Source organism: Oratosquilla oratoria, chromosome 6 (assembly GCF_046742065.1).
Source record: "Oratosquilla oratoria isolate Oo_2021 chromosome 6, ASM4674206v1, whole genome shotgun sequence".
Lineage (NCBI taxonomy): Eukaryota > Metazoa > Arthropoda > Malacostraca > Stomatopoda > Squillidae > Oratosquilla > Oratosquilla oratoria.
The window spans coordinates 62,341,865-62,356,298 of NC_134782.1; the positions used below are offsets into that span (position 1 = coordinate 62,341,865).

The 14,434-nt window shown below is 41.2% G+C and overlaps 1 protein-coding gene across 5 annotated transcripts in view; it reads right to left on the reverse strand.

Annotated features, from left to right (window-relative positions):
* Positions 1–14,434, reverse strand: part of LOC143026520 (uncharacterized) — a 79,306-nt gene that overhangs the window by 30,885 nt on the left and 33,987 nt on the right. For all 5 annotated transcript variants that reach the window (XM_076187062.1, XM_076187061.1, XM_076187060.1 and 2 more), the window contains 2 exons: positions 11,519–11,658; positions 465–672 (listed from right to left, as the gene is read on the reverse strand). In XM_076187062.1, the coding sequence (XP_076043177.1) occupies positions 465–672; positions 11,519–11,658 (348 nt within the window). The remainder of the gene's footprint in view (positions 1–464; positions 673–11,518; positions 11,659–14,434) is intronic.

Here is a 14,434-nt window from a genome sequence, read left to right on the forward strand (position 1 = left end):
GTTTTCATATATTGAATTATTGTGCGATCACCTACCTGATGCTATGGAAAAATGCCAGGCTGAAATTTTTCAGCAAGATGGTACAACCTCTCACATGGCTAAGATTCTGACAGAGTGGTTGGATGGTTATGTTGAACTTAAATATTGGCCTGGACAAAGCCCAGATCTTAACCCGAGTGAGAACCTTTGGGCCCTAGTAAAAACAGATTTGCAAGGAAAGGATGTGTCCACTTATGAGAAATTAGAGAAAGAGGTGAGAGCTAGTTGAGATAGAATATCTTTGGAAACATGTCAAAATTTAGCCCGTTCACTGCCTGAGCATCTCCAGAAGGTACTCTTTAGGAAAGGAAGAGCAATAGATTGTTAAACATGAATAGAATTTGATTCTGACCACTACGCTTCCTCGCAAAAGGTGCCCGGCCATCACTTTTAGCCGGTAATGTACCTTACATTTAGGAACCTACCTTAATGGAATAGTTACAGTTGTTCTTAAATTCCTTCCCATCCAAATCAAAGGTCCAAGCCATGTTGTGTTTCTTGCCAAGGAAAAAAACTTTTTGTGGGCACTGACACTCATCATTCTCTTTACTTAGTACCTTGCAGTCATAAATTTTGGCAGAGGTTACACGATCACTTGCATAAATAGTGACATGTAGGCGCTGGATGTTCTCCCTGTTGAAAACACAATGAGGTTAAAGAAAGTAATCCTTTCCATATCTGAGCACCATGTGGCCCATTTAGTTCAAATATGGGAAGGGTTGCCGTAGTTGAGGGCCAGAGGTTGAATCACTACCTTGCCTGTCATACCTCTTTGCCCCTCTGACAATATTCCCCAAACAATTTATGTCACAATGGCCTAAACATCCTGTGGCCCAATTAGTTTGGATATGGAAGGGATTGCTTTTATAATAATTATTCTCAAGTTTCACTGAGTGGAAAACCCAAAGCCCAAAAGTAGCTTGGACCCTCCCACAGATCTCTGTGAAGAAACTTTGGACTGTTAACTGTGTTGTATTGATGTAGAACTCTTTCTGTCACTGGCTGGAAGTAGTAGGAGGAAGGAAACAGTTGCTGGTGGAAAGTTGTAAGAAATAGTGTTGAGGTTGAGAGAAATCTTGGGCCCCATCAGGAGACTAAATATCACCTCAGGGCTGCACCTGATGATGGAGGTAATGGGTGGGCATATGTTGAAAATGGACAGCTCTGGTGTCCATTTTGCAGGACCACCACAAGAAGGAACCCATCATTGGTCCCAGTGTCACATTCATGGACTATAGTGAAAATACCTTTGAAAAGTAGCGAAGCTGTCAAAATCATATTAGCCCTAAGTGGTGGACATAAAGGATAAAGGAAAGAAGGATATTTCTTAGAGTAATTGTCTGTATTGTAACTTACCTATTTGTATTTACCTAATGTATTTTTCTATGGAAGTAATGAGGGTGGGACTGATGACAGGTACCTCTCTGTGGTGGTCTTGCAAGATGAGAATTCTCATAGTAATTGCGTGTTTATGGGAACTCGCCTATTTTCATTTACCTGATGTATTTCTGTATGGAAGTACTGAGGGTGGGACTAATGATAGGTACCTCCTTGTGGTGGTCCTGCAAGATGGATGGCAAAACTACATATTTTCACAACCCATCACCCCCCCCAACCTTCATCAGGAGGCACAGCCTTGAAGTGCTGATATTCAATCTCAGGACCAGGCCCAGACTTTCTCCACCACTTTCAACTATTTCTTACATTTTTTCATACATGGAAGGCTGACAATGGGTGAATACACCTCTCCCTGTACCACTTTCACTTGTACTGGGTGGCTAATGAGTGCGCACATTAGAGTTAAATTCTATATTTGGATACACACAAAATGACACAATCACAAATGCGTGCACCTTTAACAAGGCCGTCTTCGATACTGACACGCTACCTACAGATTTTGCGCGCGAAGACGTGCATCACATCTGCCATATCTAACATAAATACAAAATACATTTTATAATATAATCATTACAATAACTACTAAAATAATACAATACATATACTATACACCATGCCAACACATTGCTCGACCCGCGCCACTCAGTGCCCCTCACCGAGCAAACAAGAAAAAAACAAAAAAAACTGACCAAGGCAAGGAGAATCCAAATGAGACAAAGACAAGCCACACACATACCACAAACACAACAGTGGCAGACAGAAGTGTGGGACCAATGGTTACAATAGCACACCCAAATATATTAAATAAACACATACATGTATGAGGACATAAAGACAATACATACAACACAAAAAGGAACATAAGACTGGCGCCAGTTAACAAAAATACAAATACAGCAATTGCCAGACGTCCGGGACGTGATACTTAATATCTAAACACGACAAAATACAATACAAGAATACACAAATGGGAAACGCGACAAAATACAAGAATACACAAATGGGAAACATCACAAGAATACATAAATGGGAAACATCACAAGAATACACAACACTACACAATGAAAGTTCAGGTAATTACAGGACCCCTTGACCTAAGGTCATAACAATGAGGGGTAGCTAAACAGGGCCAAAGTTCTTGCTGTGGGCCCAGGAGGAGGCCATGTAAAGGTAGGGATACTTGAGTCTTCTTGAGCCTATCAGCGTGAGAAATCTCGCTATGGCCTGTAGAGGGGTAAAAAATCCTGAACTTGTTTGGGTGTAGGCGTTCAGTCACCAAAAGGGGGCCCTCAAATTTACAATTTAATTTTGACTGGCGATCAGGCATGCTTTTGAAAACGATTTTTTTACACTGATGGTCACAGGTGTTGCACGAGCATGTTGTTGTTTCAACATGTCGGCCTTTGAAACATCCAGTTTATCCCTCACAGAAGTATAAATGGCATGCAGCACATGACTCTGTAGTTTACTATAGTCATCTACATTGTAGAGGGAATGAGCAGGGCTGTCAAGCACATCATATGGGAGCCATTTCTCAACTCCAAAGATAACATAATGAGGCGTTTTGCCCGTGGAAACATTAATGGTGCTATTGATACAAGCACTAACATGGGGAAGACTCATGAAAATTACTAGCAAGGTGACGTAGGATCTCAAAAATTTTCCTGTTCGTCCTCTCCACAAGACCATTGGACGCTGGATGATAAGCAGTCATGAATGTCTGTTTGATACCATAGCGTTTACAAACACCTGCCAAAACCTCGTTCCTAAATTCAGTCCCATTATCACTAAGGAGCACCGAAGGAGTGGTGTATGGACACAACACATGGGAAACTAAAGCATGTGCTACAACTGGTGCAGATTTGTTACGTAAGGGAGCCAAGACCACGAAATGACTTAAGTGATCCACGCACACAAGGACATACACAGAGCCCTGCATGCTACGAGGCAGTTGCAAAAGGTCTATACAATTGGGACCAGCGAGCCGTCGTTAACCGAATTGGTCGTTAAGCGAAAGTGTACTGTATGTACAATGTCCAGCAATACATGTATCTTTATTTTCGTGTATTTTCCCTCTTTTATACAGTACATTAAAGCTTTATTTACTGTTTATTTACGGTGGTTAGGTTCCTGAAATTACCGTATATGACCAAATCCCCATATGCTGACATTCCATATTGAATACCGGGGTATTTTTTTTAGTTTCGACCATGGGCGCAATATAGCAATAATTTAATTATTAATTTTGTAAATTAAAATGTATCAACGTAATATGCAATTTTGTGGGCAGAAATGAAAGTAAAAAATACCATGCTACAAGAAAATATGCTAATGAACAAAGTCGGTAGCATAGGACTGGGACGCCATCTTGTCATCTGCCATCGCCTCTCACGACGACGACAAGCCAAATGACATTTAATTTGCAGGTAATGATTTATCAAACACAGGTCAGGTTAGTTTAGTTTAGGTTAGACGAATTCATCATCCTTTTATTTCTTCGACATCGGCATCTATCATAACAAACATGGTGTACCATTCGTCCGACATGACTTCGTTACTTACAAAAAAATTTTTAGCACCTCTTTTTTTTTATTTCCGTTCACAAAATTGCATATTACTTTGATACATTATAATTTACAAAATTAATAATTAATTTTCTATTGCTATATTGCGCCCATGGTCGAAACTAAAAATTTACCACTACCGGTATATACTGTACCCCAGGTAGTTTTTGCAGCTTGCAGGATGGTAATGTAGACCTAAGCTTCAGAACACTTTACCTCACAGCTAATATCCATCGTACAAGTTCAATTATAACATCATACAAATTTGCCTCAGCCAACTTAATTATCATACACGACGTCATAAATTCGGGAGATTTACGTTAAACGTCTGTCATAAAGCCCGTCGTAACTCCGCGTTGTCGCTAACCGAGTAGGTCGTTAAACGAGGAGTACCTGTAGCCACAGTCTGAAAAGGGCGAGAAGGAGTAGGGTACTCTAAGATGGGAGCAGTGCTCGTAGAACCTTTGTTCTGGGCACAAGAACTACACCGGGCTACATGAGAGGCAATGTCTAGTCGCATTTTAGGCCAATAATACTTCTTCCGTGCCATAGCTAGAGTTTTGTCATGACCTGGGTGACCAGCCTGAGGGGCATCATGAGCAAGGGACAAAACAACGGGAACTAGAGACTCAGGGATCACTAGCTGTGCCACATCTTGGTCAAACACTTCCACATTACGAATGAGAACCTTGTCCTGCAGGGAAAGTTGGTACAGAGGTACTGGTAAAGCTGGTAAGGTGGAATCATCACCAGACTCCAAAGCATAAATGACAGCAGACCAAACAGGGTCTTCACGCTGAGCTTTGGCCAGATCTTGCAGGGAAAAGTTATGAATCACGGTAACAGCAGCAACAGGGATATTCCGTGAAAGTGTATCAGCAACGTGGTTCGCATGCCCAGGGATATGCTTTAGGGTCGGACTGAATTCCTCGATCGTGAGGAACCACTTGGCTAGGCGGCCTGACAGATTCTTGCCCTTAACCACTTCAATACGGGACTTAAATCTCGCGGGCAGCAGCCAATGCCAGCCGTACGACGTAACGAAATAATATTCGCATCATAAAATATAGTCGCCGCTTATATCGATCGTTCTCTCTTTCACCCGCGAATTTTGAAAACCACAGAGAATGGGATTAAGGGCGCATCTGGGAGAATGTAAAAACACAGGGGCGACTACAATAAATATAATCAAGACGCCGATATGGCAGCGTCGCGAATCCACTTGCTCCTCATGACGCCTACGTGTGCGGCACCGTATGGAAGGGGTTAAAAAGCTGAGTGACAGCAGTGTGGTCCGTGTAGACTGTAATAGGATATCCAAAAATGATATCACGGAAGTGCTTTAAAGCCCACACCACTGCCAGGGCCTCTAAATGAGTAACAGAGTAACGGGACTAGTATATGCAATAACATGAGGTCTGGTACTCCCCCAGGGAGGCGTAGCTCCTCCTCGGGGATCGGTGCCATCTGCATAGAGCTGATGGCCAGGGGTAGTTGCTGCTGTTTGGCCCCCAACTCTTGGGGTTGGGGGGTGGTCCCACGACGTAGACGTTGCAGCTCCAGGACCGAAAATTCTTGGTGTAACATACGATACATCCATGTCTTTCAAACAACACCTCACAAACATAAAAAACAAATGCACACCTAGACTTAACGCACTCAAGTCAATCACTGGAACAACATTTGGACAAAACAAAGAAACTAATATAACAATATACAAACAATGCATACGCTCAGTGATGAATTATGCGAGTCCTGCATGGGCTCCTAATCTCAGTGAGACACACCACAACACCCTTCAAATCATACAAAACAAAGCCCTAAAAACAATTACAGGCTGCACAAATACATCACCTACAGACCATTTACACCATGAAACAAAAGTCCTCAAAGTCAAGGACCACCTCGACATGAGAGGCACACAAACACTTGCTGCAGCCACCACAAACACATCACACCCGCTACACTACATAGCAGAACACCCACACACACCAAGAAACATTAAAACTACACCCATAGACCTTTATTACACACAGATACTCTCTTCTCTTCCTCCACAACCACCAAATACCAGCCTCCGGAAACATATTCATAATCATATCACTCACCGCTCCATTAACACACTGAAAGACAACACACTGCTACATGCCAGACCCCCTGATATCCACCCTTCTGAATCCTCTCTCCCACGTAAGGACAGAGTCCACTTGGCCAGACTGCGATGCGGTCACCACCCAGCACTTCTAAGCTACCAGAAGAGGCTGGACGACCGTGTTGTGAACAGCTGCCCAGGATGTAACACTTCACCCCATACCATACAACACATAATGGAAGACTGCATTATACACAATCATGCATGCAAACAACACAACATACACTCTATAAAGGATTTGTGGGAAAACCCAGTTTCGGCTGTGGCCTTCCTTGGGGAGACGGGACTGCTCGGACAGACAGTCTAGGGAACGACAACAACAACAACATGAGGTCTACATCCATTTACTTGTTGTATGAGTACAGCTCCAATACCTGTACCAGAAGCATCTGTACAAATAGTAAAGGGAATACTATAATCAGGGAAAGCCAACACAGGTGCTTCAGTAAGAGCAAGCTTCAAGGAATCAAAACTTGTCTGATGGACATCACGCCACTGGAAGGAAGAGTCCTTCTTGAGAAGGCGAGTGAGAGGGGAAGCAATTGAAGCAAAGTCTTTAATGAATGCACGATAGTATCCTGTAAGTCCAAGGAAGGAACGTACATTTCCAACTGACTTTGGTATAGGGAAGTCCTTGACTGCCTTGATCTTTTCATCTGTGGTATGGATACCATGCTTGTCTACAACATGACCTGGGAACTGGATACTGGCCTTGAAAAAGGAACACTTGGGTAAGTTGAGTTTCAACCCATCTTCAGCAAAACGTTGCAAGACCATGGACAACTTAGAAAAGTGGCTTTCCACATCTTTGGAAACTAGAATCAAATCATCCAGGTAAACAATAAGTCCATTCCCAATTAAGCCATGAAAAATGGAATCATCTAAACGCTGGTTAATTAAAGGAGCATTCCGCAAACCCATGGGGCAACAAAGCCATTCATAGTGCCCAATGGGAGTCAAGAAGGCCGTGATCTAACGAGAGTTCTCCTCCAGGGGTATCTGCCAAAAACCTGCTTTTAAATCTAAGGTGGTGAACACCGTAGTACCAGTGCCAATGGACTGAAGAAGCTCGCTTAAGATAGGTAGAGGATAATGATCTGGAAGAGTGACCTCATTGACTTTCCTGTAATCAACAACAAGACGAAAAGATCCATCTTTCTTAGGCACCAGGAGAAGAGGCAAGTTCCACTCGGAGTGGGACTCCTGTACAGCACCTTCACTCAACAAATCGTCAACCAAGGACTGGGCTATAAGCCGACGAGAGTGAGGTAGCCTGTAAGAGGGGACGTAAACAGGACGAGTGCCTGGCTGAAGATCAATTCTATGAACCACATGGTCCGTAACCCCTAACAGATCACCTGGTAAAGCCAAAGCCTGACGGTGGGTAACTAGCAGGTCAAGGAGACGAGGCGTCTCTTCAGGAAAATCAATCTCGCCTACAAATGTGGCAAGCTCAGAAGCTAAGTGAGCAGGGTCACATGTTGGAGGAGACTGTAATACAGAAGCTGCTATAATAGGCGAATCCTGGAAAGCAGCAACGTGTACCACCTCAAAGGAGCCTAAGTGACTGCCAGGAGAGAGAGGAATAGCACCCGTGACATTGGTTACCATTGCTGTGGTAACATGATCCTCACGAATAGTGGAGAGAGTTCCTTCTAGGGCAAGCCGACGAATACGAATAGAGTCAGGCAAAGAGAGAACGTCAGACCCTATCGGGGCACCCGAGACGTGCACTGGAACTCAAACAGAACTTGAAGGTTCAATAATATGCTCTCCTACAACAGCAGCACAATGAGCAACAGGGGTAGAGCGCTTAGAAGTTGGGACAGGCACATGTGCGGACTGATCAAGCACAGGAGAATCACAAACAGAAACTGGCCTATCCAAAGCAGAGATATCAAAATTGCAGAAAGTCACTACACGGCGACTAGGAGATATATCTATGCTATGGGCTGTAAGAGCATCAATACCCAAGAGACAATCACACTTAAGGGCAATGCCAGAGACAACAGCAAAAGTGACATTGAAGACTAGCATGCGAGGGAAACTGTAAGGGAAGACAAACAGATCCAAGAACAAGCACAGGAGAACCTTGCACAGAATGTAAATTATTACTAAAGGGAGATATAGGGAGATTATACAATTCCCGTAGAGCAAAGTAAGCCTTTCTACTTAAGACTACATTCTGCACCAGTATCTACAGTGACAGAAAGAGGCGTATCCCTAGTAAGAAATTGAGAAGACTCAACAGCCACAAAGGGAATTATTTGAGACTGAACATTGCTGGTCAACTCTTTGGGTTGTGAAACACGCGCTGGGAAAAATGGGATTGACGAGGCTGGTGAGAAGTCTCATCCCTAAGTTTCAAAACCTTGAAACATTGATCAGTCGAGTGTTTACAATGACCATGGATATGGCAATAACTGAGTCTACCTGGAGGTTCTACTCTGGAAAGGTCATGCAACAGATTAGAAGAAACAGTAGGTACACTCCAGCGAACAGGGGACAGTCTTGACTTGTATACCTGGCGCCTACGGCGATAACAAAAGTCGCTCGAATGACCAGACCTGTTACAAAAGGTACATACCTGGGGAGGGGGGATAACTGTAGATTGAGGGGAACTATGAGAAGGAACTGTAGACTGAGCGGACTGAGGAGAACAAGGGACATGACCATGTTGATGAGCATTGCTAATACACAAGGAACTAGACGGTACTTCCCCTAGTTTATGGGAAAGCTGTGACGCAAAAGACAATAGAGTCTCATCAAGCTTATACATGAGAGAAGATGCTGCTCTTCTCTCAGAAGGCACCAAAAAAAGGATATACATGAGAAATTCTACGATAAGACGAAATCTATCTAAAGTGATATTGCCATTATCTACTCAATCTGAATGTGAAAGTGACTCTAAAGCATCAATAGCAAGGATACTGGCCTGAGCTTGCGCCAGTCTATAATCAAGAGTGCCCAGTCGGGATACAAGAGTATCAGCCAGTTTGAAGCACCAATGGAACGAACCACCACCAAAGGTATCTGAAAAAAGTTTAAGGAAGTTAGACCTTAAGGTGTCATAATTATAATCCAGAGATTTAGGATCTAAACACGACGCCAAAAGTAACTCCGATGCTAGAGAATTTGGCACAATCTGGGACCTCACAAAGGAGATCTTTTCAGGACCCGTCAAAACATTTGACTGGACAATGGCGTCCTCACATTGGCAGATAAATCAGCCGCCCTATAATGAGGATCTTGACCAGAGAATTTAATGATTGATGGGTCCTAATGGAGCGTCAACTTGTGAGCCATTGTCTCAGATGAATTTAGTGGACTGATAAACAAAGGCCTCTTTGACTTAGACATGATAGGAGCTGGCAACTGTAGCCCACTTCGTAAGAGCATATGAAAACACTGACACTAAGCAATAATTAAAGCAAATACAACACACTAGCACAAGCATGAAACAATGTAAAAAATATAATAATAATATAGAGAAATCACATGGACATGGGACACGAACGTAAGAAAATGATATAATCACACAAACAGAAACATTGAAACACAGAGACAATGCAATACATATATCAATAATGAAGAAAAAATTATAGGAAGACCATAATTAGCAAAATTACGCAAAAAAAAATGTATAATGCACTGATACGTAAATGTACCCAAGACTAAGGGGGCTACATTTCCAAAGGTAAACAAAGAGTGACGTCATACAAATGGCCGCCCAAGGCACGACCGGATAGATGATTTTTTGCTGTTGTTGTATATATTCACAAAATCTAAAAAAAATGACTATACAAGTATGCCGAAGGGAAAAATTATACAAAACTGGTAACAAGATAGCCAATGTCTGCGGCGCAGTGTACGCTCGCAATACACAAGGCCGGGGAGCCTTCAACTGAGAATTTTGAGACTGCAACCAAGAATCCGTCTTCATCCACGGAGCAATTTAAACTGCAAGTCACGAAGTGACTTGAGACGACCGTTCCACTAAAGCAGCCAGCGATATCCATCCCAAAGAAGGCCGGCCACGAAGATTCTCGGGGAAAACGTTGTCCAAATTAAATCACACAGCGGCATGTACCCAAGGGTCCTGACAATGTCTGTTGCTGATATTTGGTGCTATGGTTACGTAAAAATAAAGTCACTGGTACACAATGACAAAACACTAGTACGTTTCACTATTAACAAATCCTGTAGCCTGTGGAAAGGAAAATGGGAGAGAGAAAAAGAACACAACGGACACGCAGCACTCTAATTTTAGTCTGTGGAGACGTGCACAATGATTGTTTTTGAGCTGCCACCATTTAATGTACTGGGTGGCTAATGAGTGCGCACATTAAAGAGTTAAATTTTATATTTGGATACACACAAAATGACACAATCACAAATGCGTACACCCTAATCAAGGCCGTTTTCGATACTGACGCGCTAGCTACAGATTTTGCGCGCCAAGACGTTCATCGCATCTGCCATATCTAACATAAATACAAAATACATTTTATAATATAATCATTACAATAACTACTAAAATAATACAATACATATGCTATACACCATGCCAACACACACTGGGTGACATAAAAACAGTCCCACACTAATACAACACAGACAACAATCTTGAGGACTGTTGCTAGCCACTGTGAGGCTCTGGGATTTCAACTGGAATAAGGACCTTTTGACCAGGAAGCTTCTTTCCTTTTATAAGGGAGGTAGCCATTCAAGGCATGCACCCACTCCCACCCATTCCACCCCCATCTCATCTTAGCTTCTTTTGGATGTGGGTTCATCCCTGTCTCCCAGCCACTGCCTGGGTCAGAAGGAATGCAGCAAGATATAGTACATTCACAGCAGTCCTATGAATTTGAATTTCTGGTTTACTTTGATTACTGTTGGTATATATTTTTGAAAACAAAAATAATGGTGGGCAGAGTGAGTTTGACCATGAATGATCTTGAAAAATGAAATTCAAGATCACACATATTTCAAGGGATATAACTTGAAAACAGTTGTATGTAGATATTTACTGTTATCAATAAATATAAAGTTATGTATGACACTATATGACTACTTTTGTAGCAGTTCAGTATCAAGCTGCACTAAAATAATTAATCAATAACTACTAAGTTGTTTCAGATTTTTATCAAATAAACATATCTGACCAAATACAATACCTCACCCTGCATTCCATCCAGGTGAAGTAAACACAGAAAAAGAAATGTCCCGGCAAGACGATGATGTTTCTGCACTCCCCCTCACCCTCTTCCTAACTCTACCATCCCCCTGTAGTTTCTTGCTCCCCATCAACCCTTAAATCTTATTAATTTTTTTGCCCAGTACTTCAATGCTTGTAACTTACTTGAAATCAACAACAATGTCCCCTGGTGCTGGCCTGACATTATTGTTGTCATCTTCAGATGTGAAATTAGATGAGAAGTTGTGATCCTTAATGGCAACAGTGGTGCATCCTTTCCACTTTGGGCAAAGTCTGATTTCTTTCTATAACCATACATGGAAAGCAAAGATTAGAAAAGGACGCATACACGTGTGTACATATGAATAAATTAAGGAAGCACTGTCCTAACCTCCTGTGAGAAGGAAGCTCATGACATTAAACCAAATCATAAATAAACTATCTACAAGACCAGTCTGGATTTGAACCATAAACTGTACTTATGAATCCACAATAATACCACTTAATCACAGACAGATATTAAAAGATGACATGGTGTCTCATCCCAAAGTCATCTCGCAATGACCAAGCATGTGCATATTCTATTTCATTAAATTCATGCATATCACTTTCTAAGTATTTATACTCATTTCAGCAGTCTGAATAAATGACCAGTCCTGCCAGGAATATATAGACTGTATTTGCAAGTCCACAACAGTTTCACTTAGCCACTGATGGATGTTAAAAGACAATATGAAGTCTTGCATCAAGATCATTTCCCAGAAGCTTATCTTATGTATGTGCCTCTCTTATTCCATTATCAAGGGTTTCTTCTAATTATTGAGGAATATACAACCCATTTTGAATCCCTTTTCAATCACCTGCAGTTTCCATTATGCTACATACATATATATACCAAGGCTTTTCCCCCCTTCCAAGGGAGGTAGCCAAAAAGGGAAAGGCATAAAAACACTCCCACCCATTTCATCCCTAAATACACTCCACACCCCTCCCACCCTCCCTCTCATCTGAGCACCTCTCTCCATTATGCTGTTTTTGAATAAAAGGATGTTAATATCAATAACCCGGTAGCCCAGAATATGCAAAAACATCTAACTAATTTGGGTTTTAGTTCCCTTTATAAGATACATCTTCCCTGAGTGACTTGTGGTTCTACCTGGAGGCTGTTCCTGGTTACCTGATGGTCACAGGCCTTCTGTGAGGGACCAATAGTAATGGATTGCTTGATTCCCTATTTAACACTGATCCCGATTTTGTGTTCAAAGCCAAATTAGATATTGCTCTTGTCCTTGTACCTTTAAACAATATCAACAAATGTCTGCATACTCTGTCAGTTGAATGTAGGCTACTATCTCAGTTCTGACAATTGTGATATTGTGCAAGGACATAACTATTGCTAACACCTTTAATACTGTGCATATAATTGATGTAATAACATACCTCACAGATACACAACTTACTATCTTAGAAAATGTGAATACATCCTCCATTGAGATCTAACACAAACAACTTTTCTAATAATGTTTTTTTCCTCCTTAATTGTTGCTGTCTTTACAGCATATTGTAATCAGGAGGACATCAAATGCTGTTTGACACCTTTTTTCTAATTTTGTTATTAGACATTATGGCATCCTAAGACCTTGGTAGCAGTGAGTTTATAAATTGATTTATTTAACAAATTTATAGATATATATATATATATATATATATATATATATATATATATACTAATTTTTTTTAAGGATCAGTAGATAGTTGGTGCTACATTTGTACATGTCAGAGAAGATGCAATTTTGGGTTACCATTAGGTGGAAAATAGCATCCATTGAAGGATATTTCTTTTAACCTTGTTTAGCCAGTTTATGCAGAAATATTCTTAATTACTCCATGTATATATTATTATATGAAATGTTGAATTCCATATTAATGTAGTATGTCAAAGCTCTGTAAGAGGGAATTAAAAAGGGTTGGTCAGGACGACCAAGTGGTAGCTGTCGAGCATTGTAGGAGGCTGGTAGAGACATGAGTAGAAAAGGGGTAGATAATGAGGGTTTCATTTTTATAGATTGGATGTAAAACAGCAGTTTGTAGGCGAAAGTTTGTGCAAGCTCACCCTCCGCCTAGACTCATAAAAAAGGTCTGGAGCCTGTATGACATGTACTGTATATGTTTTGCTGATGTAACCTAAGTAATATATGCCGTGATTCGAGATTGCTTAAGTGAATATTACATATAGACTTGTAACAACGAATCTGGAGAAAGGATGGAGGAGAAAATTAAATTCGTTTACAATTGTTTTGCTGATATATCCTCAGTCATGCAGTACTATGATGATGCTTAAGTAAACTATATTGCATATAGACTTGTAACAACAAATCTGATTAAAGAAAGGAAGGAGAAAATTCGATCGGTTCACGATTGTAAGATTACGCCCTTAGGGAAGGATCTTAAATATAAAGTTAAAGATCATTGGGCTAAAGAAATCATGACGTCACTGCAGAACTTACCTGGGATGTAATAATATGTGTTCTCACGGGATTCAGATATTGTAACTAGAGAAACATGCAGTGTAACCGGTGTTTAAGATTGAAAAGAAAATATACAAACATTTCATTGCCCCTTGTCTGAAGTACAATATATAGAAACTGAAAAGAGGAATCCTTGTAGGCACAGGGCCTACTGTATAAAAATTTGTAACTAATACAGAAAAAGAAGTGACAAGAGAAAGATAGGGGGAGTGACTACATACAGTGGTGAAAATTTAAGAGACGTACGAAACGAAAGTAAGCGCGTGAAAGTGGCGTAGACTATTTTAGGGATTTCAGTAAGAGAGGAAGAGATGGGTAGGGAGTGAGAAGTGAGAAAGAGGAAAGATATTAAATTCGTATTTTATCACAAATAAATGATAATTCTTCCCTTGGAGACACTGGGCATTACAGAGGAGGAGTCGCAGAGGTGGTAAAGGAGAGATTTAAAGAGGGTATTGAAAAAAAGTGGGACAGGAAAATGCAAATTATCAGCATTCTTCCTTGAGTGGAGTTATAGAGGAAAGAGAGAAGACTGAAATGAGATAGAGAGGGT